Source organism: Oryctolagus cuniculus, chromosome 1 (assembly GCF_964237555.1).
Source record: "Oryctolagus cuniculus chromosome 1, mOryCun1.1, whole genome shotgun sequence".
Taxonomy (NCBI): Eukaryota; Metazoa; Chordata; class Mammalia; order Lagomorpha; family Leporidae; genus Oryctolagus; species Oryctolagus cuniculus.
The window spans coordinates 218250440-218275907 of NC_091432.1; the positions used below are offsets into that span (position 1 = coordinate 218250440).

At 44.0% G+C, this 25468-nt stretch overlaps 1 protein-coding gene and 1 long non-coding RNA gene across 2 annotated transcripts in view; one reads left to right on the top strand and one right to left on the bottom strand.

The window, feature by feature from the left end:
- Nucleotides 1-12220, top strand: part of LOC127493231 (uncharacterized) — a 125102-nt gene extending 112882 nt beyond the window's left edge. Inside the window, exon 4 of the long non-coding RNA XR_011381734.1 lies at nt 9419-12220. This is a non-coding gene — a long non-coding RNA (uncharacterized lncRNA). The remainder of the gene's footprint in view (nt 1-9418) is intronic.
- Nucleotides 1-25061, bottom strand: TNFSF15 (TNF superfamily member 15). Its single transcript, XM_002720515.5, has 4 exons — nt 24777-25061; nt 11038-11080; nt 9939-9986; nt 1-5370 (listed from the first exon to the last, which is right to left on the bottom strand). The coding sequence occupies exons 1-4, from the start codon at nt 25059-25061 to the stop codon at nt 4919-4921; spliced, it is 828 nt and encodes a 275-aa protein (XP_002720561.4). The 3' UTR covers nt 1-4918.
- Between the last annotated feature and the right edge of the window lie 407 nt (nt 25062-25468).

A 25468-nucleotide genomic window follows, 5' to 3' on the forward strand; every position in this document is an offset into this window, starting at 1 on the left:
TTATTAAAATCCTGTGGCTTTTGATGCCAGTTTATTAAGTTACAACTGTTAAATACATTAATACACGTCGCATTTCATTTACAGGGATTAGAATTTCTACAGTGGTGCCCGAAGACATGGGATGCTTACTAGCTAAGTACATATCCAACAACATACAATATGCATTTTACCTTCAGGTTGTGGCGTTTTAACATAAAACATAAACTCAATGAAAGCACGTGGGGCTCATCACTGAAACCACACAAACACCTGTATTTGTTCAACTTGTACACCCCTGAAACAAAAAAGGGGAAAGTTACGTATTCTAACGACTTTAAGAATAAAATCATTTGATTACATCCAGCTACTTTATCTACTCTATCCTATGTGTCTCCTTCCTCCTGAATGTATACACCATGAGCGTGAGATTTACCTGTCACAGTGCTCTAGCATCTGGCTAAGTGATGTTACATGACGGATGCTCAAAAAAGAGGTGATTCATGGGTGAAGTTGAAAGGCCTCTAGGCTTGGTGTCAGGAGATAGGAATTGTGGCCTTAATCTACCAGCTACTCCTGTATGGCATTGGGCCATTGATGTCACCTCTCTGAGCCTAGGTTTCTTCATCCTTAAGATTATGTAACTTAGATAAACTACTACTGGCAGCTCTGAAACTCCATGACATTTCTCTATTGGCCAAGAGCTCACAATCACTTTGTGTTGGACACTCTAAGCAAGTAGGAAATGACAACTGCTTCTAGACTGGAAGCCACTGAACTTTGGACAAAGCCTGCCAGGTTCAAAATGATCAAATAGAACACATGGAAGTCAGTTAAAAACAAGTCACTGAATCATAGACTTGGAAAGACTTTGGAAATCCTTTGGCTTAATCCCTCCCCCAATCTCTACAAAGGAATAGCTTCTATAAAACCATAATGATAGGCTCTTTGCTTGAATACCCCCAGAGACTAAGAAAACACCACCTGGGAAAACTCTGCTGTTGAGTAGAAGCGTCCTTTGGCTATGGAGCCAGATGTAGTGATCCTAGATCTATTACCCTTTAGCTCCAGAACTCTCCTCTAGGGACACAGTGAAGAAGTTTCCTCGCCATTTCTATGTTGCCCTGTACATTTTGAAGATAACTTTTTTCTTCCTCAATTTCTTCCCCAGTTACTAAAATGAATCATACTTAATAACAGTGGAGAGAAATTAGATGAGTCCAGGATTATGGTGTAAGATTTAGAAAGACAAAATCCTGGCTCTAGATGGCCCTCAATTGAGTGGTCCTAGATATCTCCTATTTGGGCTAATATGGTGTTTTCTTCTTAACGAGGGATGATGGAAAGAGCAAGTGTGAATTGGGCCAGGGTATCCAGTCTACCAAATTCAGTCCACTGAATCATTCAAAGGCCTAGTTGCCAATACAATACAATAAGGTTAATATCCAGGATAAGGATGTACACTTAAAATTCTACTAAAAGTAACAAATCATTTCCAGGACTCTGGGCCCTAGGAGAGTAAGAAATCTTGAGTCACGAGACTTTTGCAACAATCCTGTCCTGAAGAATTAATCCTCTATGTCACAATAATGGAAACATGATTAAGTAGGGATTTGAGAAAAATAACTTGCAAGAGACTATTGGCAACAACCATGTTTGTGTGCATGAACAAAATGAAGTTTATAATCTAGGAGGGTTATTGATGAGCACAGAAGTGGAATTTCCAATGGTTTGGTACAGCTTAGATTGCAATGGAACCAAGGGCTTTGGAATGCCCTGTTATTAAACTGAACCCAGTATGTTTAAGGATGTGAAAAGCGTACTTTTCATTTTTCTTACTGCACTTTAGTTGAAAAAAAAAAAAAAACACTCGAAATTCTAGTAGCTTAAGCAGTTCCATTCTGCCAGTAGTTCTAAACCATGCTCTGGTCAAAATTCTTGTGACTCACGCGTTTTGATTGTAGTTCCTCTATTTGCTGAGAAACAGACTTCTCAAGTCATCTCTGGGTCATCTAAATTTTTCTAGTGTTTTCAAGTGTGTTGATGACCAGACTCAAGGGCAGAAAATAATAACCTATTTCTACATGTGGCTTAGAGGATAGCGTCTACTATGGAACATGTGTCAGTGCTTCCCTTCTCTATTTACTTATGAAAAACTACACTTGAACAGCTATTTAAACACAATGTAAACACAAATCATTTTGCTAATGATCATCCCTCATCAAATGAAACCCATTTTTGTAATGAGAAAATATCCATATGCCTAGAGTTAGCTAATTAATTATCTAATACACAGAAGTAAATTAAAAGATCTGCAGACAATAGAGGCGCTGAGCAGTTAGAATGAGCCTGTCTGGGATAAAAATAATTTATTTTTGTGTCCCCAGGCGAGAAGACACTCAGTAAATGTTTGTGGAATTGATTTGAGCTCAGATATTTGAGAGACATTTAACTAGCATTCCATTCCCCTGCCAACCCCAAATCAACTATTCTCTAGAATATGTTTGTTCTTTCCTCCAAACCCTTGAATGATCCCATTAACCCCTTCTAGGGGTTAAAAAGCATTCTCTCATCTCATTGTTGAACATAGTGCCCTAATTTTTGCTATGGATATAAAGCCTTAGAAACAGAGGTCTGATTTGAGTCACATTAGGAATGTTTGGCTGTGCCTTTCTGAATAGTAAAATATGTATTATAGAGAATCTAACATAATCAGCAGCAAAAAACGGAGCTATAGTACATTCTTCAACAAATAAGCTCATGACAGGAGCGAAATAAATATGCAGCAGAGATGTTTCCCCAAAGCTTAACATATCCTAGGAAATTCCTGTCTTGAATACATTTTCAAATTTACCACACCCGCTATGGAATAGTGGGCAGGTTTGAAGGCTCTTGGCGCAAAGCTGCCTTGTGGTGGGAGAAAGTGGCTCTTCCATGCCAATGCTTTCCTGTACATTCCAGTGACTTGGGGCTCTCGGACACCGCAGAGACAGGTGCACACAGGACATTGTGTTTTCTTAATGGGATGCTTGTTCTGACCATGGAGGTGGGCAAGAGTCACACATGAAACACTCTTCATCAGTCAATAAATATTGTACTGGGAATCGGTTGAGGGGATACTGTTTTCTGAAGCGAGTTTTGGAGTTACTGAGAAACCTTTCCTTTCTGCTTTAGGCAAAGGGTATTTCCCCCCATCTTAGATGCCCTTTCCCGTGGTCGTCTGAGGGCCACCCACCTTCTTTCAGGCTTCACTTCCTCCATGAAGGTGGAGGTGACCACACCCTTCTCTCATGGAGTCCTCAACTGCTTTGAGAAACTGAAGGCAAGGAAGAGGACTGCTGTTAGTTAGCTGAGCCTAGCTTAGGAAATATACTGAGAACCTTAACTGCCCATCTGAGAAGCCAGACATTAATTTCTATTTTGATTATAGCTCCACAAATACTGTTCAAGTCCCACTACTCCACCAGTTATGTGATCAGGAGACACAGCATGTGCCTCTCTGCCTCTGCAGTCTCCCAGCAACTCGCAGCAGAAGAGTGGTTTCGGTGCCAAATTTGTCCTTAGACCCAGCTATAGCATGTCCCGTGATAGGGGACATTTATGACAGAGGCCACTGGATGCCTGGATATGTCACACTAACATGCTCTGAGACTACACAGAATACAGGGAGTGAACTGATTTCATTCCCAAGAGCTCCTTTGATCTTGGGAAACAAATTGGTGGATTCTTGCTTCACAGGTACAGACAAGTCAAGCAGAACAGAGGCTAAGAGAGCAGCACTGCCCTGCTCATCCTTGACAGGTGAGTATTTGTGCAGGAAGATCACATAGTTGGGATGCACAGAAGGGACCTTCTCAGTGTCTGGTCTCTCCTCCAAGAAAGAGGTCCTTGCTAGGTCCTTAGCTAATCCCATATTATACAGAAAAATGCTCAGAAAACACTCTACATACAGAGTTACAAACCAAACCTCCAGGCAGATCTAGGCTAATTTCTTCAGATTTGGTGATTGACATATTTTTCTCCCCAGAGAGTAAATCTGTTGCATTCCAGCATCAGTCAAGCTTGCTGTATAGTTGGTTTAGTCCATTAGAAATTTGTTCAAGTGTCTTGAGTGACCTAATCAGCCAAATATCTTATGTTGTCAGGGGAGAGCCAGAAATCTTAGAATTTGGAGTTATTTGGAGTATGTTGACTGATCTTTAACAAGGAAACATCTAGAGATAGTCATACAAGTTTTTAGCAGAGTCTGCTTTGTTCTTCATAGTATCTTCTGGATCCAGATAGTACTCAGAACATAATAGGTGCTCAAGAAAGCTGTGCTGAATAAATGTGATTGCCATATTTTTGTTATGCATGTGGAACTCATACTCACTTATTTTGACATTTCAATAGGCCATCTATAGCATGAAGACCAATTCATTTCTTTGAGAATATTCATGAGAAATACTAGCTCTCTTTCGATTTTTTTGGCGAGTCACTAGGAAAGACTAAAAGGATTGTCTCTGAAGGGCTCACACTGTTTTCCAGGACTTGCTTTGGACTTTTTTCAAAGCTTCTGAGCTGAAGCAAATTTATAATCAAACTGATCAATAAATGGATTACTGGTAACAAATGTATATAGGAAGGTGTGAAATATTCCTCTGTGAATCCTGACATGAATAGATCAACCCTTCATTAGGTGATCAGTGTTTCAAAAATCACTATTCATCCAGGAAAAAACCATGATAATTATCTCTCTTTTGCCTTTTTCCAATTAGTATTCTCACCAGAGAGGTATATAGAGTGAATGTTTGGGTCCTTAATTTCATAGCTAAATCACTGTCTTTATGGAATGCACCCTACCCCTGGACCCAAGAAAACCCTTGGCTGCCATTATAAATGAAGGGACAAGATTAGGAACTAGGAGGCAGAAGGATCTTCACACAATGATGCCCACTTTGCCCTACAGCAAGAAGGCACCAAAGAAAGTTTTGTCTTCCTTTGTGTAATCGACCAAGGAGACGTCACTGACATTCACCATCAGCTTGTCCCCTTCTTCCAAGGAGAACATGGCCCCGAGGTAGATGGGCTGGAACCAGTTGCCCATTTCACACACAGACTTGGTTCCTGTTAGAAGCTGGGCAGGCTCGGGGTAGTTGTCTGTTACCTTGGTGATGACCACAACGATGGAGTCTGGTTTGGTCTGTCGTCTCCTTTGGTTGATGACACCACACTCAGATGTGGTCCCTCGGAATGTGACCTGGGAGTAAACAAAGTAGTCTCCCGACTCTGGGATCACCAGGAATTTATTGGTGTAGTTCATCCGGTTCTTGGTGAAGGCCAAGCCTAGCTCATGTTCCCAATGCAGAGCTGGAAAGTGATTTCTCAAGGGCTGTGTGGGAGTTTGTTTCACAGCTGCAAAGAGAACAGAGAAGTTCAATGTGCTGACACCAGGAGCTGTAAATTTGACTAAAAAGCATCTTGTATATTTTCAAGGAAGAATAAAGTGAATTAATATAACCAGCAGCTAACAAGTGCCTTGTGGAAGAATGGGTGAAGGGTAAGTGAGTGGACGTATAAGTATGTTCAAAAAGAATAGCATCTTGGAAGGGTGTCCTGGGGCAATCTACATTGCCTCTCTGAGCTCTGTGAGATGACAATTTTGAATTTTCCTGAGACCTGTGGTCCTAGGAAAAACAATGAGTGTGAAGAAAATCTCTTATTCTTTTGTGTTCCAGAAAATGGCTTCCTGCAAAGAACCATCCTTTTCCACTTGACTTAGCTAATAAGACTCATGGATCCCCCTTGTTTACCTGTGACAAGACTAGACACTAGAGCCTCACATTTCTGTCCTTTGGCCCATAAATGATGAGCTGGACTATTTTATCTCAACTGGTCAGAAAAATGTGCTTGCTGACCACTTTGGTTAGGCTTCTCTCTTTTTTCCAGACTCCTGAATGCTAGCCACCCTCAGGCTGGGAAGAATGCAGTCCATTCTAAGATCGGGCTGGCTCTGGGATACATGTTCTCAGATCTAGTCTTTCATGCTACTTCTCTGTATATGGTTCATTTTAACTTTGCTTATTCCTCTTCATAGAAGAAAAGCCCCTTTAGCCCAACTCTTGAGAAATTTGCTGACTTCAATGTCAAAGTAGTCTCCCTATGGCCGTAGCCCTATCCCCATCAAAATACATTTGGTCCTCCATATCTGTAGGTTTTATATCCACAGATTAAACCAACTATAGTTGGAAAATACTGGGGGGGAGGGTTGTGAATTCAACAAACTATCACAGGAAAATATTGGGGAAAAATTGTGTCCATACCAAACAGATCATTTTTCCTCATCGTTATTTCCTAAAAAATTTACAGTGTTTTGACTATTTACTTAGCATTTACATTGTACTAGGTATTATACATAATCTAGAGGTGATTTAAAGTATACAGAAGGATATTCATAGATTATATGCAAGCATTATATTATTTTATGTAAGGGGCTGGAGCATTAGGGGGTTTGATATTGTCAAGGATCGGGATCCCAACTCTCCCAGATACTAATACAACTGTTGTCTCTTCTCTCCTTTATCCTCCCTCTATCAACAATCCTTTAGTAATAGTTACTAAATCTAGGTTCATTTTTGTTTGATATGTCTTTTCTTTTTAAAATAGAGACAATAACACCTGTGAAAGGACTATAAGAGATGGTGTATCTTAAATACTTTGGTAATTATGAATATCTTCTGAACTACAGTCTTATTTATTTGAAGGATAGAGAGAGAGAGAGAGAGACTGTGCAAGAGGGTATTCCCATTCACTGGGTTTGCTCCCCAAATGCCAAAATCCCTGCAGTGGCTGTTGGATGGGTTTTGGGGACAAAGCCCGGAGCTAGGAACTCAAACCAGATTGCCCATGTATGTGGCAGGAACCCAATCACTTGAGCCATCACTGTTGTCTTCTAGGATCTGTATTAGTGGGAAGCTGGAGTCAGGATGTCTTAACTTAGATGTTAACTGCTAGGTTAAATGCCCACCCATAAATTCATTTTAATTTGCCTTTCTTGTTTAGACATGCTTTAATCCCAAAAGAGGACATTTCAGAATCAGATGTTTCCTCTGATTGTCTTCAAATCCTGTGATCCATGGTCATATGAAATACAGACCATAATTGCTAAAGAATCAACATGCAGGACATATATTGGAACCAGAGACCCAGAACATTTTGGAATATTTCTCTCACATTGACAGGGCCAAAACATAAGCTGGTGCATTTTGCTTGTAGAGTAGAAGGGACCTGGGCTTTGGGCCACATAGACCCAGTTCCAACTATGATTCTGTAGCATGCTAGCTCATTAATCAACTATGTAGGCTCATTCTCCTCTCTGAGCCTCACTGTCCTGTCTGTAAACTACGGGTAAGGCTCATTGAGAGTCCTGTTCTGAAGACCAAGTGAACAGAAATTATCACCACAAAGGCTGAATACAGTTGTATTCAATACATACTCATTTTCTCCCCCCAAATAAACCAGCATCTTCAATTTTGACAGATCAAAAATGAATCTATTTTACTACTTACTTTTATATGTTCTTATGTTTACATTATTCACAAAGATGTAGCATATAAACATATGAATGAACACTTACGAAGTTTATCTATTGCAGAAGTAAATGATAGAATCAAATATTCAAGTAAGATAACCTGAAATAAAATTAACACTTTTGGGATAAATATAAACTTACTATAATTCCCTATAACTGCCTTTGGAATACACAGCACTCACCATATATACCAATACTAGAGTTTTGAGATAGGTTGTGTTTACAGAAACTTTAATAACCTTCACACTCAGTAGGTGACATGAAATCTGGTCCCTGGAGTTTTCTAGGCACCCTTCCTATCGCTGACTAGACTAAAATTGCTTTTGCAACTATGAAGCATGTTCAAAATGTGTGGGGTTTCCTCTTTCCCCTCATTAAAATGTCCCTGGAAAACTCTGATGTGTCTTTACAAAATCTGTAAAGGGCAATTTTACTCATCACCCTCGGTAGTCTCTGCTCTTTCTTTATGGATGCTGCAGTGGATTAAAAGTTTTTTTCTCAGATGATGCAAAAGCAAATTCAATAAGTCTCTAGACAAGACAGCATCTATGAACTAGGTAGATGATTTTAACTATGTCAACACAGTGCAAGTAGGAGTTCGGGTAGGAAGTGTGTTGTAATGGAAACTAAAGTTTTGAAAGTCAAGCTTGAATTTCTTCTTTTTTTCTTTTTCTTTTTTTTTTTTTTTAACAGGCAGAGTGGACAGTGAGAGAGAGAGACAGAGAGAAAGGTCTTCCTTTGTCGTTGGTTCACCCTCCAATGGCCGCCGCGGCCGGCGCGATGCAGCCGGCGCACCGGGCTGATCCGAAGCCAGGAGCCAGGTGCTTATCCTGGTCTCCCATGGGGTGCAGGGCCAAAACACTTGGGCCATCCTCCACTGCACTCCTGGGCCATAACAGAGAGCTGGCCTGGATGAGGGGCAACCGGGACAGAATTCGGCGCCCCGACTGGGAATAGAACCCGGTGTGCCAGCGCTGCTAGGCGGAGAATTAGCCTATTGAGCCGCGGCGCCCGCCCAAGCTTGAATTTCAATTCTACTTCCTAGTCATGTAAGTTGTGACAAGTGAATTTTATTGTCTGAAGCTCAGTTTCCCCATCTGCAAATAGGAGTGACTAATCTTTACTTCATTGAGCTGACAGGCAATGAGATAAGAGAATGAATGTTAAATGTTTACTACAGCGTCTGGTGCATATTGGAAACTTAGTAGAACATGGACCCTCTCCTTCCCCATGTATTTCTAGTTCCCTTATTCATAAGAAGAGTGGCATCTCTATACTTAGTAGTTTTTAGGGTTTTCCAGCCCAACCTGTTAAATTCTTCTCATTCTTATAGATGGGGACTAAGTGATGGTAACTTGGCAACTCCCTGGTCCTAACCCTCACTCAATATTTACCACAAATAACACCCTCTGAGTCAAATGATAATGCAAATGTCTTGTGGCATAAAAGTATCACCCTGCAGAAGGCAAATTTTCTTACAGTCCTGAAAGAGAGAGAAAGAAAGAGAGAGAGAAACACAGACACAGACAGAGAAAGAAAGAAAGATAGATAGATAAAGACTGACTGAGACTCCTGGTGCAATTCCCAAAATGCCTACAGTGGGTGGACTGTTCTGGGCCAAAGCTGGGAGACTGGAACACAAACCAGGCATCCCATATGAGGCGTAGAAACTCAATTGTTTGAGCCATTACCTGCTGCCTCTCAGGTCCTGCATAAACAGGAAGCTGGAGTCAAGATCCAGAAGCTGAACCAAGTGCCCTGACATGGAAGACACACATCTTAACTGGTGTTTTAGCCACTAGATTGAATCCTCACCCTACCACCGACAGGTTTTAAACACGTATTTCTGAATTGTCTTGATCTTTTTTCCAGAGTCTTAGAGGAATATAAACTCCAGCTGTTAGGTACCTGGAATTGATACTGTAGATTTGGGAAACTGACCAGCTGATATTATGAGGTTGCACTCAACAGCCTCACACCAATGAACATTCTTTGGAAGCACCTTCCTCATTGTAAGTATCCTGTGATGCTCAAGGCACAGGTAAACTGGATGTGTTGGCAGCTCAGGGACCTTTTTATCTGTGATCAGGTCCAGAATTGCTTGAAGCTCTGAGTCTGAGGAAAGCCTTTTCTGAATGCTGGATTTGCAAATGAGGCAGGTAGAAAGGAAGAGGGGTGAGAGAATCTGATAGAAAATGCCTAAAATACATGGGCCTTTGGAACATTCACAGGGAGGAAGTTCTCCGAAGTCCCTCAAATGAGAGGAGTTACCTGTCATCAAGGGGTGTGCTTTCTAGTTTGAAACCCCTAGACTGAGTTCTGGTACCTGTCTTGAAGAAAAGCTCAGGACCATGGATAGTGGTCTCTTGGAAAACACTTCAGGGAGACTTACCTGTCAGGTGTGCCCTTGGCTTATTTCCATCAGCTCTGAGAGGCATGTCTGTAACAAAAAGAAAGATATGTTATGTATGTGTTAAGGGGTAACTGGAGTGAAGACAGGGTTTTAGGAATTGCAGGCACCCATGGAAGAAGAGAAACATGAATCTCCTTCAGTTTGGTCCAATTCCACTGGTTATGGGTTTTTGTATTGGAATATGGTGTCTGTAGTTAGCAGCATTGGAGATAAGGGAGACACAAGGGTAAGTCTTGAACACAAAAGAACCTTGGCCTGGTGACTTTAGACAAGTTAGCTAGCCTAAGACTCTGTTTTCTCTAATATGGGCATGGTGACCCTTACTATGCATGGGGAAGGCTCAGCATGACTCTTGGTACATAATCAGTGCACACTTTGCTGCTCCCCTCAAGGTACCTCTGTAGGAGCTACTTGGCCTTTTGCCTTCTTCATGGTCCTTTGAACTATCCACTGGGTTGTGTGGATGTACCAACAGAAATGAGATGGGCAGGAGGTGAGATCTAGCCTGTAATCATGTCCTTGGCAGTTTCTTTCCTCTCTCTGGGGCCCTGATTCTCCCTTAGTTCTTGAAAAGACTCAGACATTCCCTTTGGTTCTCAGAAATAATATTAGATTAAGTATTTTCAAACTGCAGTGATAAAGATGCTGCTGTTGGTGGTAAAAAGCAAAAATCCATTGATTTCTTGATGATTTTCTAGGCATTGATCCAATCCTTTTATAGATATTAACTAATTTAATTCCCACTCAAGTAGGGAGAGTGTTATTTTCATTTTTAGAGGTAAGAGACTGAGATAGGTGAAATTATTTGACCACAGGTGGTACTGCTAGTAAACTCCAGAGCTGAGTTTTGAGTCTAGGCCATTAGTGCCATGGGCCATGCTCTGGGCCATGCATTTGGCCAATGCAAACTTTTGCCTTCTTAGTGATTAGGGGGGAAGCCTCATTGCTCTTCTGGGTTTGCATCTGTTGGCTTAGCAACTTGACAATAAAGACTGACCCCTCAACCTCCTACATGTCAGAACTACTAGAATTGTTTTTGTTCCTTGCAAGAAAAGGCATAGAAAATGAGCATACTTACAAGCTCTCTGTTGTGAAGGTCCAAATTCCCGTCCTTTTAGAGTCTGTTGAGAAAGAAATACATGGTTCAGAACACCTGTGCTCTCTCAGACCCCAATGCCCATATAATTTCCCATAGCATGGGTGTGATTAACATACTGCTGATATCCAGCCTGGGAACTCTGCAGTGAGGGAAATGGGATTGAGAACGTTTTGACTGCTGAGCACCTTGTACCTTAGCTCTGTACTCTCCCCTTGCATCACCCCATGGTCCCTCTCTCTCTGTTAGGCTTGTCTCTGAAGCTCAACTTTAAAAAGTCCTTTCTCAAAACCTGCTCTATGCTATTCTAGGGGACCTCAGCCTCTTGTCCTTCTATTATTTGAGCAAATAACAGCACTTGCTTTATTTTCTTTTCCCCAACACAATTTAAAAATTGGGACTATTTTTAAAGAATGATACAGAAAAAGAAAACATGGCTATATTCTCTTTCTTATTATCTTCAATAATTCCTTTGTTTCTGTGCAATAAACAAAGACTTTTTCATCATTGCAATCCTAATGTGTGAATCATTTCAGATACCACATGAGAGTGGAAAAGTAATTACCTTCTAGGCAGACAGACCTGAATTTGAATTCTGAGTCCACTACTATCAACAACTCGATATTCAGTAAGGTACTTTTCCTTTCTGAGCTTTGCTGTCCTCATTGTAAAGTGGGAATAATAACATCTCGAGCTCTAAATTGCTCATTGGGGGTGAAGTAAGGATCAAATCAGTGTGTGAATAAGCATAGAGAATACGAATACATAGAGAATGAAGGACTACTACTCAGATGCCTATACAAAGAACTTAGCAACAAAATTGTGCTCTTTGCTTAGAAATAAGTACCTCCTTCCTACATTTGACAATATATATTTTTAAACTTTATCCTATGTGATGTTTGACTCAACCCCATCTTCTGACTTGGTTCTTACAACTGTACAGTGCTCACCCACAGAGGGATCCTCTTGTCACCCAGTACACTTGATCTATTTGACATCTTAAAAATGGTATGTGTATATGGTGTGAGTGTACTTGTGAAGGGAATTGTGAATATGAGTATAAGAGAATACAGCTCCATCAACAGGACAGGGTGTGAGCTGATGTGTTTTAGCCTCTTTGTGTCTACCTGTGTCTGTGGTATGTGCTGTATACCTGAATGTACGCGTGGATATCATCTTGTCATTGCTGAGTGTGACAGCAGTGGTCTTTTTTTTAACTTTTATTTAATGAATATAAATGTCCAAAGTACAGCTTATGGATTAGAATGGCTTCCCCCCGCCCACAACGTCCCTCCCACCCGCAACCCTCCCCTTTCCCACTCCCTCTCCCCTTTCATTCACATCAAGATTCATTTTTGATTCTCTTGATATACAGAAGATCAGTTGAGCATACATTAAGTAAAGATTTCAACAGTTTGCTCCCACACAGAAACATAAAGTGAAAAATACTGTTTGAGTACTAGTTATAGCATTAAATCTCAATGTACAGCACACTAAGGACAGAGATCCTACATGAGCAGTAAGTGCACAGTGACTCCTGATGTTGACTTAACAAATTGACACTCTTGTTTATGGCATCAGTAATCACCCTAGGCTCTTGTCATGAGCTGCCAAGGCTATGGAAGCCCCCTGAGTTCACTGACTCTGATCATATTTAGACAAGGCCATGGTCAAAGTGGAGACAGCAGTGGTCTTTTGGTAGCTCAGACTTCCAGGCTGTTTCTATTTCTAGGTCAGTGGTGGAGGCAGAGATCCTGTCTTTGAATGATTAACTGACTACATTGTCTCTCCAGCCCCTTTCCCACCACTTCCTACTTCTATCAATAGCACCACTACTGCTTCCTCCTGGCGACCAAATCTGATTGTTACTTCTTTCTCCTTCTACAAACCCAAGGGCTTTTTTTTTTATTTTTTTTATTTTGCAGTTTTTCTCATGCCTCCACTGTAGGCCTTGGAATGCTGCTTGCCTGGATTTTCTCAGTAGTCTCCCCTTAGATCTTTTTGCTGCTGCTTTCTCCTTTTCTCTGATCTGTTTTCTAGCCTCCTTTAGAGGACTTTTTTTTTTTTTATAAAGCTTCACATTATCAATACACAACTCTGCTCATAAACCTTTAATGGCTCTGCCCTTGCTCTTCAAGACAAAGTCTATTTTATCTTTGCATTTGAAGTCCCAGTCTACTACCCCAGTCTTGTTATCTTAGCCCTCTGTGTTCCCAGACAGAAGAGGAAACCACAGTGAATGATCCAAGGGGACTGAAAAATGCAGTATGTGCAGCTACTGTCTATTGAGTGAGTGCAGTGGTGGCTCCATGGTAGGCCAGGTCCTTCACAGACATCATCTCCTTCATTGTCACAACAGAGTTCTAAAGTATAGCCAATTTCTATCCTCATATTGAAAGTGGGGCTCAGAGAAGATAAATAATTCACCCAGTGTCCTACACCTGGAAAGTAGTGTAGAATTTTAACCCAGACCAGTTGATTTCAGAATCTTAAGCCCTAAACCCTGTACCCTGTAGGATCTGGACAAGCTATTGACCTGGTCAAGTGGATGAATAAGTATGCAAGCCCAGAGTTCAGAAAGCCCAGAAGCAGGAGAACCAAGAGAAATTACCCCAGAACTGAATCTTCCGGGGCCTACAGATACTAGCCAGGTGATAAAAGAGGTGATGACCTTCCCAGCCAAGGCCATCAGGCTTGTGCAAAGAGTAAGGAGGCCCAGCCGAACATGGGAGAAATTAGAAAGTGGCAAATCCTTATGCTGCCAAATGAATAGAGAATGTACACTTAGCCTGGAATCATGAGTGTGAAGGCCTTTGAAAACATAATTGCTGTGACCATTTGTCCAAAATCAGTAACTTTGATGCCTTTTGAGGTGCTGTGAAGAATCAGTCCAGAAATGAGGTTGTTGTGTAGCCTCTTGCCTTACTTGCTATTGACAGAGCTGATAAAGAAATTGGTCCTTTGGGAAGGTAGAAAGCTGAAGGTAGGTTCCCAAAGAGAATTGGGGGAGATCTTGAAGGTACCCCCCTTTTGCAGGAAAGGGCAACTTCCCTGGTTGGCTTTCTCTTGCCTCATTTAATTCTCAGCTGAGACGTTTTCTTGAGCACTCTGGTTATTTCTGGCTACGCAGACACTCGGCCAAAAGTTTGGAGCATTTGTCCTTGATTCAGTGGTCATCATCACGTCATCATCAGTGTGTACATGGGATGTAAACTCATGTCCTGATTTCTCTGCTGGATTTCTATGACCTGGGCTCAGAGTTTGCTTTGATAATGTGGATGGACTTGTGTGGATTTCAGTGGCCCAGAATGCCCCCTCAATACCCAGAGGCTGTGACAGTGCCTGGTGGCAGCTGTTGCAAACAATAACATTGAAGAATCCACAAGAACAGCAGTTGGGGCTGTCTCTCCAAGAACAATAACGCACAGCGTTGCCTTGCTTTTTTTCTTTTCTTTTTTTTTCTTTTTCTTTCTTTCTTTCTTTTTTTTTTTTTTTTTTTTTTTTGACAGGCAGAGTGGATAGTGAGAGAGAAAGGTCTTCCTTTTGCCGTCGGTTCACCCTCCAATGGCCGCCACGGCTGGTGTGCTGTGGCCGGCGCACCGCGCTGATCCGATGGCAGGAGCCAGGTGCTTCTCCTGGTCTCCCATGGGGTGCAGGGCCCAAGCACTTGGGCCATCCTCCACTGCACTCCCGGGCCACAGCAGAGAGCTGGCCTGGAAGAGGGGCAACCGGGAAAGAATCTGGCGCCCTGACCGGGATTAGAACCCAGTGTGCCGGCGCCGCTAGGTGGAAGATTAGCCTATTGAGCCGCGGCGCCAGCCACCTTGCTCCTTTTCTTAATGATGACTCCACACATCATGGGAGGAAGAATTTATGGGAGCAAGCTGATATGAATGAGAGATTAGAGAGGATGAAATAGTAGCTTATTTGGGGAAAAGATTTATCCACTTCAGCTGTCTAGATGCCATTTCTCAAGATGATTGTTGACAACACCAGGCCAATAGAATATCTCTGTGACCCAACCCTGACTTTTCTCCACCAAATCTGGGTTGCTCTGGAGCACCAAGGAAATGCTAACCCCTGAGGGGTGCTGGGACGGTGTCTGAGAACGTGTCTGAAGAATGGCATCGTTTGCCTTTGCACGTGTCCTCAAACCACTGGCTGAGAACCAGCATGCAATTTTATTCCTTATTCATGTGCTTGTTGTTTTCTCTCTCTAGCTGGATTCATGAAGGGGACCTGGTTGATCTGTGTTGCTCTCCACTGAATTGTCAGTGCCTTAAGCACCTGGCACTTCTGTCAGATTATGTAGTTGGCAACATGTGCAGATTCTCAGTCACCAGGAAGATGGAGGCAGAAATGAATCCAGGAAGGGGGGTGAAGTTCAGATTCAGTGACTTTAGCCAGAATTTTGCAATCACCAAATCTAGGAAAGAGATCATTTTGTTTAAAAAATTTTTTTTGATTACATAGAGTGGGTTACCACGATTTTTAAAACTAGGATCCCTTAAGGTGTTTATCAGTCTCTATGGGGAGCATAATCGTGGCTCTAGCATATCTGCTGAAAGTTGCAAGTCTTGGTAAGGAGCTAGAGTGAAAAAAGACAAATATGGAGCTCCCGCTCTCACAGCCATTGCAGTCCATTGAGCTCCATAGAGACAATGCCAGGTAAGTGAGAGCCAGAGGCCACTGGGCGACTCTGTGCCTCGCTGTGGGAAAACAGTTAGACATGGGCACAGGAGATCCGAAGAAGCTGAGGGGCAAAATGTCATCATGCGCATTCTTGGTGCAAACTCGCCGGGAGGAGCACAAGAAGAAACATCCAGATACTTCTGCCAACTTCTCAGAGTTTTCTAAGAAGTGCTCAGAGAAGTGGAAGCCCACGTCTGCTGAAGGGAAAATCTGAAGACAAGGCAAAGGTGGACAGGCTTGTCATGAAAGAGACCTGAAAACCTAGATCCCTCCTACTGGGGAGACAAAAAGAAGTACAAGGATCCCAACACGTCCAAGAGGCCCCCTTCGGCCTCTTCCTTTTTTTGTTCTGAGTATTGCCTGAAAATGAAAGGACATCCTGGCCTAGCCATTGGTTACGCTGCAAAGAAACTGGGAGAGATGTGGAACGACACTGCTGCAGATGACAGACAGCTTGGTGGAAAGAAGGCTGCTAAGCTGAAGGGAAAATACGTAAAGGACATTGCCACATACGGAGCTAAAGGAAAGCCTGATGCCACCAGCAAGGGAGTCGCCAAGGCTGAAAAGAGCAAGCAACAGAAGGAAGATGAGGAGGAGGGAGAGGAGGAAGATGATGATGATGAATAAGTTGGTTCTAGCGCAGATTTTTTTCTCTTGTCTATAAAGCATTTAAATCCCCCCCCATACCACTCACTCCTTTTAAAGAAAAACATTGAAATATAAGGCTGTGTAAGATTTGTTTTTAAACTGAACAGTGTCTTTTTTTGTTAACACAATACTGAATGTGTCTTTAGAGAGCCCTATCCTGGTGGTATCTTCAGTAGCTACTGACCAAGCCTGGTACAGCATGGGGGATATAAATTGGCATGAACATTTAAAGCAAGTTCTCATTGGTGTGCAGCACAAATTAGTTATATATGGGGGTGGGAGTTTTTTCTTCAATTGTCTCTGATGCAGCTTACATGAATTAATTGTTCTGTTAAGTGAATACTACTCTGTAATTGCAAAAAACTTGCAGCTGTTTTGTTGACATTCTGAATGCTTCTAAGTAGATACAATTTTTTTATTAAAAAAAGACAAACATGTATGTCCATGGTCATACATCTTAGTGGGATGTATGACCCACCATAGTCCCAGGGAAATTTATCCTTTCCTTTTTCAAAAATGATGTATCTTTATTTATTTGAAAAGTGACAGAGACAGAGGGAAAAATAGAGATCGTCCATCCACTGTTCACTCTCCAAATGGCTATAGCAGTCGGGACTGGGCCAGGCTGAAGCCAGGAACCTGGAACTCCATCTGAATCTCCTGCTTGGGTGGCAGGGGCCCAAGGACTTGAGTCATCTTCTAATGTCCTCCCAGGCCAATTAACAGGGAACTGAATCGGAAATGGAGCAGTCAGGACTGAAACCAGTACTCCGTTACGGGATGCTAAGCTGTGGCTTAACATGCTTCACCTAAATGCCAGCCCAATCTTGGAACTTTCATCCTCATTTGATTTGTTGTTCTCCTTAATTTTTTTATATGTTGGCTGGTAATCCTTGACTCAAACTGACCATGACTATCACTGTGGGCATTTTGGAATTACTCTAATTCTTCCCATTGGGAAGAAGGCAGGGAGGAGGGAAGGAGACTACTCTTTCTTTAGTGGTTGCTGGGTCCTGTATGGGGCATTTATATGTGTGCTCTTTTTTTTATTTTTTATTTTTTATTTTTTATTTTTTTGACAGGCAGAATGGATAGTGAGAGAGAGAGAGAGTTAGAGAGAAAGGTCTTCCTTTTGCTGTTGGTTCACACCCTCCAATGGCCGCCACGGCTGGTGCGCTGCGGCCGGCGCACCGCGCTGATCCGAAGGCAGGAGCCAGGTGCTTCTCCTGGTCTCCCATGGGGTGCAGGGCCCAAGCACTTGGGCCATCCTCCACTGCACTCCCGGGCCACAGCAGAGAGCTGGCCTGGAAGAGGGGCAACCGGGAAAGAATCTGGCGCCCCGACCGGGATTAGAACCCAGTGTGCCGGCGCCGCTAGGTGGAGGATTAGCCTATTGAGCCGTGGTGCTGGCCTATAAGTGTGCTCTTGATCTAAGAGTGCAGCTACTTTGAAAGTTCACATCACTGTTTTTATAGTCTGTGTAAGTCTTCTAACGAAAAGTTAAAGAGGTTAAGTGACTGTTTAAGGTCAAAGAGAAAGGGAAGGCCTGGTCTCTGAATTTTGAGATCAAAGACCGTGGCACATATTCGAAGCTCCACAAACAGTAACACAGGGCATGACAGGTGAATGATCTGGAAGCAAGATGATCTTTGAAATATCCTGGCATTTCCCCAGAAAAATCCCTTGAGTGTTTTTAGCTAATGGCCCACTTAGCCTTTCTTCCCATATTCTGTAGTAGGCTCCCTTTATCTATTCATAAACGGGAAGAGATATTCATCTCTTGCTGCCATAAATGCTGCAATTGCAAAGGCATAAATGTTTTATGACCCACAACAACCTCACAGCCACTTCTAGGAGAAATACCTTTGCTTCCTCATATCTTCCTTTTATTTCTCCCTGTTTATATTTGCATTGGGGTAATCCATAAATTTTTATTCCAAGGTCATTTTATTTCATCATACTCTGAAGTGCCCTGGACAGGGCTTGACGTGCGCTATTCGGCCTAGCAGAGAGCAAAGATTCTGGTGTTTGCAGTGAGCAAATTTGGAAATCCCAGCTCTTTTATCTCTCCTGGGTTGTGGTTTTGCAAAGCACCTAACCTCAGGGAGACTTGGTTTACTTATCAATAAAAGCCAGCAGGAATCTTTTCCTCCCTTATTATTGTGACAGCTCAGAAAGAACACACGCAAGTAAAAGGGCCATCCAGGTTCTCTTCTTTCTTTGGTCTCAATAAATGCTCCTGGCATGTGTTGTTGGTTTTGTGTTTTTCCCTTTTGGTCTTGTGACTTTAGCTGTCAACTGATGCCACCCTGGATTCCCTTTATAACCGTGCTGTAACTAACTTCAGTGAGTGCGGTTTCTTTTCCCTTTTCACATTCTAACCTTGTGACCAATCATGTCACTGTAACTAAAGTGAATGTATGCTTTTTTCTCTTCACGTTCTGCTTGACAAAGCTAATTGCTGATCTCATGATTAATGAGACCATTGCTTAATTCAACAAACAAATGGTGCTTACCTAAGAATTCCAGGGACAGACAGCTGGGAATTGGTTAGAATCACAAGACCTCAGACAAGGAAGGAATTTGCAAACAACAAGGCTAATGCCCAAAGAAGCACTATCTGACCAGGGTTACCCACATTCTCCATAAACAGTCAAGGTTTAGGTCAACAGATCACTGACCAGCTGGTTTTGAGCTGACTGGAAATTTGCCTCCCTAAACTTCCATAATTTTCTTTTAATTCTTTAAAAAGTGCTCTTGCTAACTGGGCAGATGGGAAAGGCATTTTGAGACAGAGGCGTCTGCTTTCCCCCTAAGATTGCTAGGCTTTTACTTAAACCTGTTTCCTTGCATCATCTTCACCCCTGGTAAACTGGCCATTCCATGAGAAACAGCCCGGCTTAGTTTTGCTGGTATGAGTGGCTGGTTCAGATCCTTTAGGAGCTCTGGATGGCTTCCTCTTTTCCCATGGGCACTTCATGTGCTTCCTCAGTCCATTTTTGGCTTCTGGACACCTGCTCTTTATCCTGGCCCCCATCAGGGGACAGGCCTGGAGGTGACCTCTTGAGGCCAGTGACCTGCAGCAGCATAGCTGCCTGGTGATGGGTGTGCTGTTGAGGGAGGATGCTGGAGCTCCCCCATGGGGGAGCAGCATTCAGGGTGTGTGTGTGTGTGTGTGCTGAGTTTAGGGGGTGAATGGAGTGGATGCTGAAATTGCCACCTATGCGCCACAGCAGCTGTCTAGGATGCACATCTGGCCTTGCCTGCCCTTCCTTCACTTCCCAAGTGCATCCACGCTACCTCTGCCTTCCCTGCCTTTTGCTTTCTGCGACCTGTGGAGTGATCGGGCTTCTCCTCCAGGTGTGCCGGGGTTTCCTGTGGTTACAGCAGATTATAGCTGCAGAGAGATCCGTGTTTTCCAGTTTACAAAGCATTTTTAGCTCAGCTGTCGGTGTTTCCTCTAGACAACACTGAAAAGGGACTAGCATTACTGTCTTTGTTTCCAAAGAGGGCACTACTCGAGTGAGCAAGCCAGGTGAGGCAGGCAGGCAAATAATGCCTGCTGAGCAACTGCCCTGTGGCCATAGATTTCTGGACATCTTGTAGAATTCTCACCACTGTGCTATGAGGGAAGTCTTTCTCTAGATTATGGGTCCATGGTCCAAGGGGGTCTGCTGGCTTGCCTATACCCAATCCTTCTGCATCCAGAAAACACTTAGTGACTTGGTTGCATGCCCTGTGTAGCTAGGTACAAGGAAGCAAAGAAAGGAATTTGCATGTGTGGGGCATGGATTATGGATTTTACAGGGTTAACTCCTCCTGGCCACTTTGGGGGCCCTGTTGGTCTGGGTGGAAACCAGCAGGTGTCAGGAGGGAAGAGGGCTGCAGGGCTCAAAGACCAGTGTTCCTTAGCAGGATTTTCAGGAAAGGGAGGGCGTGAGATGGGAGGAAGCTGAGAAAATGGAGAGAGTGTGGGTAGATGATTGCAGAAGGAGGACCTGGGAAGGCAGGAAACTGGGCAGTGGTGCAACCCCTGGGCAGGAACTCCCTCTAAGGTGTACCCAACCGTGCATGGTGCAGTCCTGAGTTTCCACCCTGCTGGGCTTGGGGTTGAGTCGCCACCTTGGTACTGCCTGCAATACTAACTCTGTGTGCCAGAGCGGAGCCCCAGGGATGACACCCTGGGGCCTCCCTGAGGGCAATGGGAACCATTGAAGGGCCCAAAGAATGGCCAGGCTATGGTCAAAAATAGCTGTCTAAGAATGGACCGGGAGATGCGGAGGGAGGGCAAGACTGAGTTGTGCAAAAGGAGGCAGGGGATGGCTGCTCATCATCAGAGACCCAGGAAAGCCCTCTGGTGTCAAAAGGTGCCCTCTGGCCAGGGCAGGCCACATTCCAAGCAGGTAGAGAAGTTGTTCTTTGTGTTGTAATTTCTGAGAGCTGGGAAGTTCCTTGGTTTTCACAATGATAATCACTACCATTAACTAATCTCATACTTCCTGTCAGCGACTTTAAATACTTTATTTCTAATTAGCCTCACTTTGTGAGGAAGCTGGGGCCCCGCGGATTGAGTAACAGGCTAAGAAGTGGGGAGGCCAGAATGTAAACTGAGTCTGAACTTTTGACCCATGATGTGTCCAAGACGCAAATCTGCCCGATAGCCTGCCGAAGTGGAAAGGTCCTAGGCAGGAGTGGGGTCCTTTGTCCTTCCAGGCCCATTTGTCTGTTTATAGTAGGAATCGCAGACCATATGAAATTATCAACTTAAAAATTAGCCTGCTATAGATTCATTGAATCTCAAGACCCACCTGCAGGGCTGGGCTAGACCAAATGATTTCGTGGGCCTTCTATGGCCCATGGGCCGGATATCCCCTGCCCCGTAAACATTTTATTGTCCTAACATTTTTATATAAGTGTTACACACATTTTGCACAAAGAATATACATACCCACATGACTCACATTCCCATTTCCCTTCTTTGGACACTGGCAGAGTGACTAATTTGTTTTATGCTCTTTACGAGATAGTCTATGTATTGTTAAACACATTCATACATGTGGATTTTACTTTTTCCTGAAATGAGGTGCATTCTACGTGCTGTTGTGCACTTTGTCCTTTTCGCTTAACTTGCAGGTTACGGAGAGTGCCTGCATTTCTTTGTGTGTCTGCAATCTCCGAGCAGATTGCTTGTGAGTGCGCTGCATTCTACTTGAAGTGTCTGTTCCTTCTCCCTACCTCTGTGGGAGGGTTTCTGGCTTTGGAGAAGATTTTGTTTCTCATCACGTGTCTGTAACATAAGCACGGACCCTGCCTCTGATCCTCCCTTCCTCTTTGGAAAAACATGGGCAGCCCTAACTTCCCTCCACTGCCCCTGGCTGGGGGTCCTGGGAGGAGGATTCCGAGTGTGACATAGATTTGGTGGGCGAAGCTGTGGAAGTGCTGGCTGGGAGGCTGGCATGGGGCAGGGGGAGGCTCACTAACTGCAGGAAATTGTGGCAGCTTGCCCCCATGATGTTACCTGTATTTTTCTTTAGCCCACAGCATGGCAGTCTGGCACCTGGGTCACCATGACCACTGCTGTCTGAATGCTTGGGGCAGGAGTCCGCTGACCGGACCTGGGTTGGGCAAATCTCCTTCAGAGCTCTGAGCCCCTGTTTCCCAGAGCATGAAACAAAGGGCTTCAGGCTGGGTAATCTTCAAAGGCTTCGTTCCCCGCAGTGGCAGTGGTGGGTTGTGGTCTACTGGCTTTCATCTGAATGAGGTCCCTGACCTGAACCTCAGGAACAGCATGGTAGCTACAGGTGCCTCCGCTCCCTCCTCCAGGATGCCCTCTTCCCTGGATCACTGTCTCCATGGCGGGGTAGGGGAACATCTGGAGTCCACAGCACCTCTACATTGCACGGGCCCATTTCCTTGTCTGACTCATGCATCAGACTTGAGGTTCTTAGAGGTCAAGATCAAGTTTTCTCAGCAATTCCTTGGCACAGAGCGACCATCACATCACAGTAACTGTGTGTGCACTGTATGTAGCTCTCCCCCTCTTCCCAACGCACAGTGTGTTCTCACGAGGGCTTTAATGGTCTTGTTAGCTTATGGGTATTAGTAGCCTCTTTCGGTAGAAAAGGAAAGAGGCTCTAAGAAATGAAGCCGCTTGCTCTTTCCAGATGGCTGGAAACTGCTGAGCCTCGGTGTGTAAGAACCATATTTCACCGTCTACCAAGTTCACCCTGGTAGCTGAGTTTTCCATCTTCCATTTCCCCCATCTTTGGCCATTTCTTCTGACCTGGTCATTGAACCTGAGCCCTTCCAGGTCCATTCTCTGCCTTCTAAGCCCTGCTCTGAGCTCTGAGAGGCTGAGCTCTGGGCATGGCTGCCTCCTGGCTCCTTTGAGCCTTGATTTCTCATTGAGCCTGGACAATGGGATCAGAGGCTGGGAGGAGAGGACAGTCAGCAAACCCTGTCCCCCTCTCTCTGTCCTTGCCATTCTGGCCATGACTGCCTTTTCTCCCCATCCGTGAGACCCACTGAGCAGGCCCTGTCGCAGGCTTTAGTTCTCCCTGGGTTCCTCATGCTGAGGAGTGGGAACTGGTTTCCCACTGTGGCCAACCCTGGATGTTTCCAGCTATTTTGTTCCCTTCTGTCTGCATCTCTGCAGCCAGGTCTTTCTTGAAACCACTCCAACTGTTCCTTAAATGCTCTTCTGCTTTGAATGCTCGCCTTTTGAATGGCCCAGCTGTTTCCTTTCAGAACCCTGATTGCTCCCTGTGCCCCAGCCTGGCCCCTATTTCCCTTTCTTGTTATTCTGACATACTGAGAAGTTCCACAGCCCAGTCAAGATTTCCTTTCCCACATGCTCCCTCTCCAGGGAGATTAACCAGAACAGAATGGGTAGTGTTAGGCCTGCTCACGGCTCAGGCACCTGCAGTAGAGCAGGTTCAGGGACAGACCTAGGGATGCAGTAAAGAGACTCAGCACCTCCCTTCATGATGGCTCAGCTCTCCCGCTGGCTTCCTGACTGGAAGTTGCTGCCTTCCCTGAACTGTGGCTCGCATGGGAGTCTCAGCCATCATGCTGCTGGGTTCTCTTCGGAACCTAGCAGGGTGCAGGTTGCTGGAGGCTACTCAGTGCTCCTTCTAGTACAACTGTTTCCTGGCCAATAAGGGACAGAGTTCCAGAGCACCCACTGGACAGTACAGTTTGCTTCTGGTGCCTATGAGAAGACCCCCCACGCCTTCCAGTTCTCCTCGAACAGGAGGAGCTTTTCCGGGTCATCTGCATATTTCTAGATGTTAAGAGTGATGACTTGTGGCACGAACACTGCTTCCTGTATCGCGGTCTGTTTGACTCTGATGGGGTGGTGAGTTACACATTAGCCAAGGCCTGCTCACTGTCATGTATCTGTTTGGAAGATAGCCAGGGTTGTTTAGACTGGATTTCTAATTAAACCAATGGAAGAGTCTAAGTTCTCCTTTGGAATTTAGTACTTTGCACCAAAATTTAATCAGTCACCAGATTAAACCAGAGCATTTTAAGAAAGGATATCATTTGAATGACATTCCATAGGATCTGAGGTACATTGCTGATGGTGCTTGTCTGCCGTCCTAAGCTTTCTCCTTGACACCTGTACCTTCACCTCCATCACCTTTATTCCTGCTTTACTGTATATATTATTTTGTTTTTGACTAAGTTTCTCCCCAGATCCCAGCAAGACCTCAGAGATAGATGATTAGAAAATTCTTTCTTAAGCATTAAGAAATAGCATTTCTAAACCCAAGAGAGTTCTTTAAATAAATCACATATAGAAATATAATATAAGCATGCTATATCATCGTGCTGCTGTACATTTGAATAGAATCATATAAGTATGGCTATCATCTAAATAAAATCATAATGTATTAGGAGACTCAGAACAATCCATTTTCTGAATACAGTTGTGGCCATACTATATCCTAAATTATTAACAGTGATCATCTCTCAGAGCTCATGCATATTAATAGTTTTCTTCATTTCATTGCCTGAGTTTTTTAGCTTTATCGTCAATGACCATGTATTAGTTCTTAATTTAAATTATTTTTTTTCTTCCAAGAACAGGAACAGTTCTCAATGATCAGTATATCCTGATTATGATCATCTAAAAATATGGGGCTTGAGGTTATTCTGACATAAACATAAAAAGGGACAGTTATTCCCCAGAGTTATCAAAAACAACAGGCAAGCTGACCCTTCCCACCTTCCCACTCTACTCTTTCTCGGCATGTGGAGGAAAGGAATGTGATGCATCATGGAGCTTATCCTCTGTCCAAAGCTGGAATAGCTGTCACCGCCCGCCCACCCCAGCAAGGCGTGTGCCGACCCTCAGGTCAGAGCAGAGTGTCTCTTACCTGGAACTGTACACAGGCTTCTCCCTGTGTCTGGAGCTGGCCAACGAGCAGGTAGGCACTGAGTCCGATGAGGATGGAGAGAAACACCAGGCAGCAGGTGAGAGCCCAGCTTGCGCTGCTGTTCCTGGCTTCCAGCCTGGCTCTGGCTTTGGGCCTGCAGGTGCCATCCTGGGGCAGCATTTCCACACTGGCTGTTTCCCCAAAGTCCAGTCCCAGATTCTCTGCCATACTCCCGCTGGTCCTGGAGGTGTCTCTGACTCCTCCTGGGTGGAGAGACCCCCCCATTAAATAGAAGACCAACTCAGTGGGTGAATTAATCACGCTGCCTACTCCTCCCCTTTCCCTGCCCCCAGCACACTGTGGCCCTGCCCTGCAAGGGAATGCACCGCCTACAACAGAAACCAAGTTTGGTTTAAGGGAAAAAAAAGAAGAAGACGGCTTTCCCAAGCATATTTATATACAGTATGCTCATGTACTCCTTCCTTCGTTTACAGAAGGAAGTTAGGAAAGTCCCTGGAGGAGGAGAAAAAGAATTCATCAAGTCAGTGGGTGGGACAAATTGAAATAGACCTGCTCCTTGGTTGGAGTCAGGCCAGTGGTGCTTGTCAGGGCAGCCTGCTGCTTCCGGAAGTGAAAGTGAGGGATGGGGAGGTGTGTGTGGCTACTGATGGGGAAATGGGAAATGGAAATCA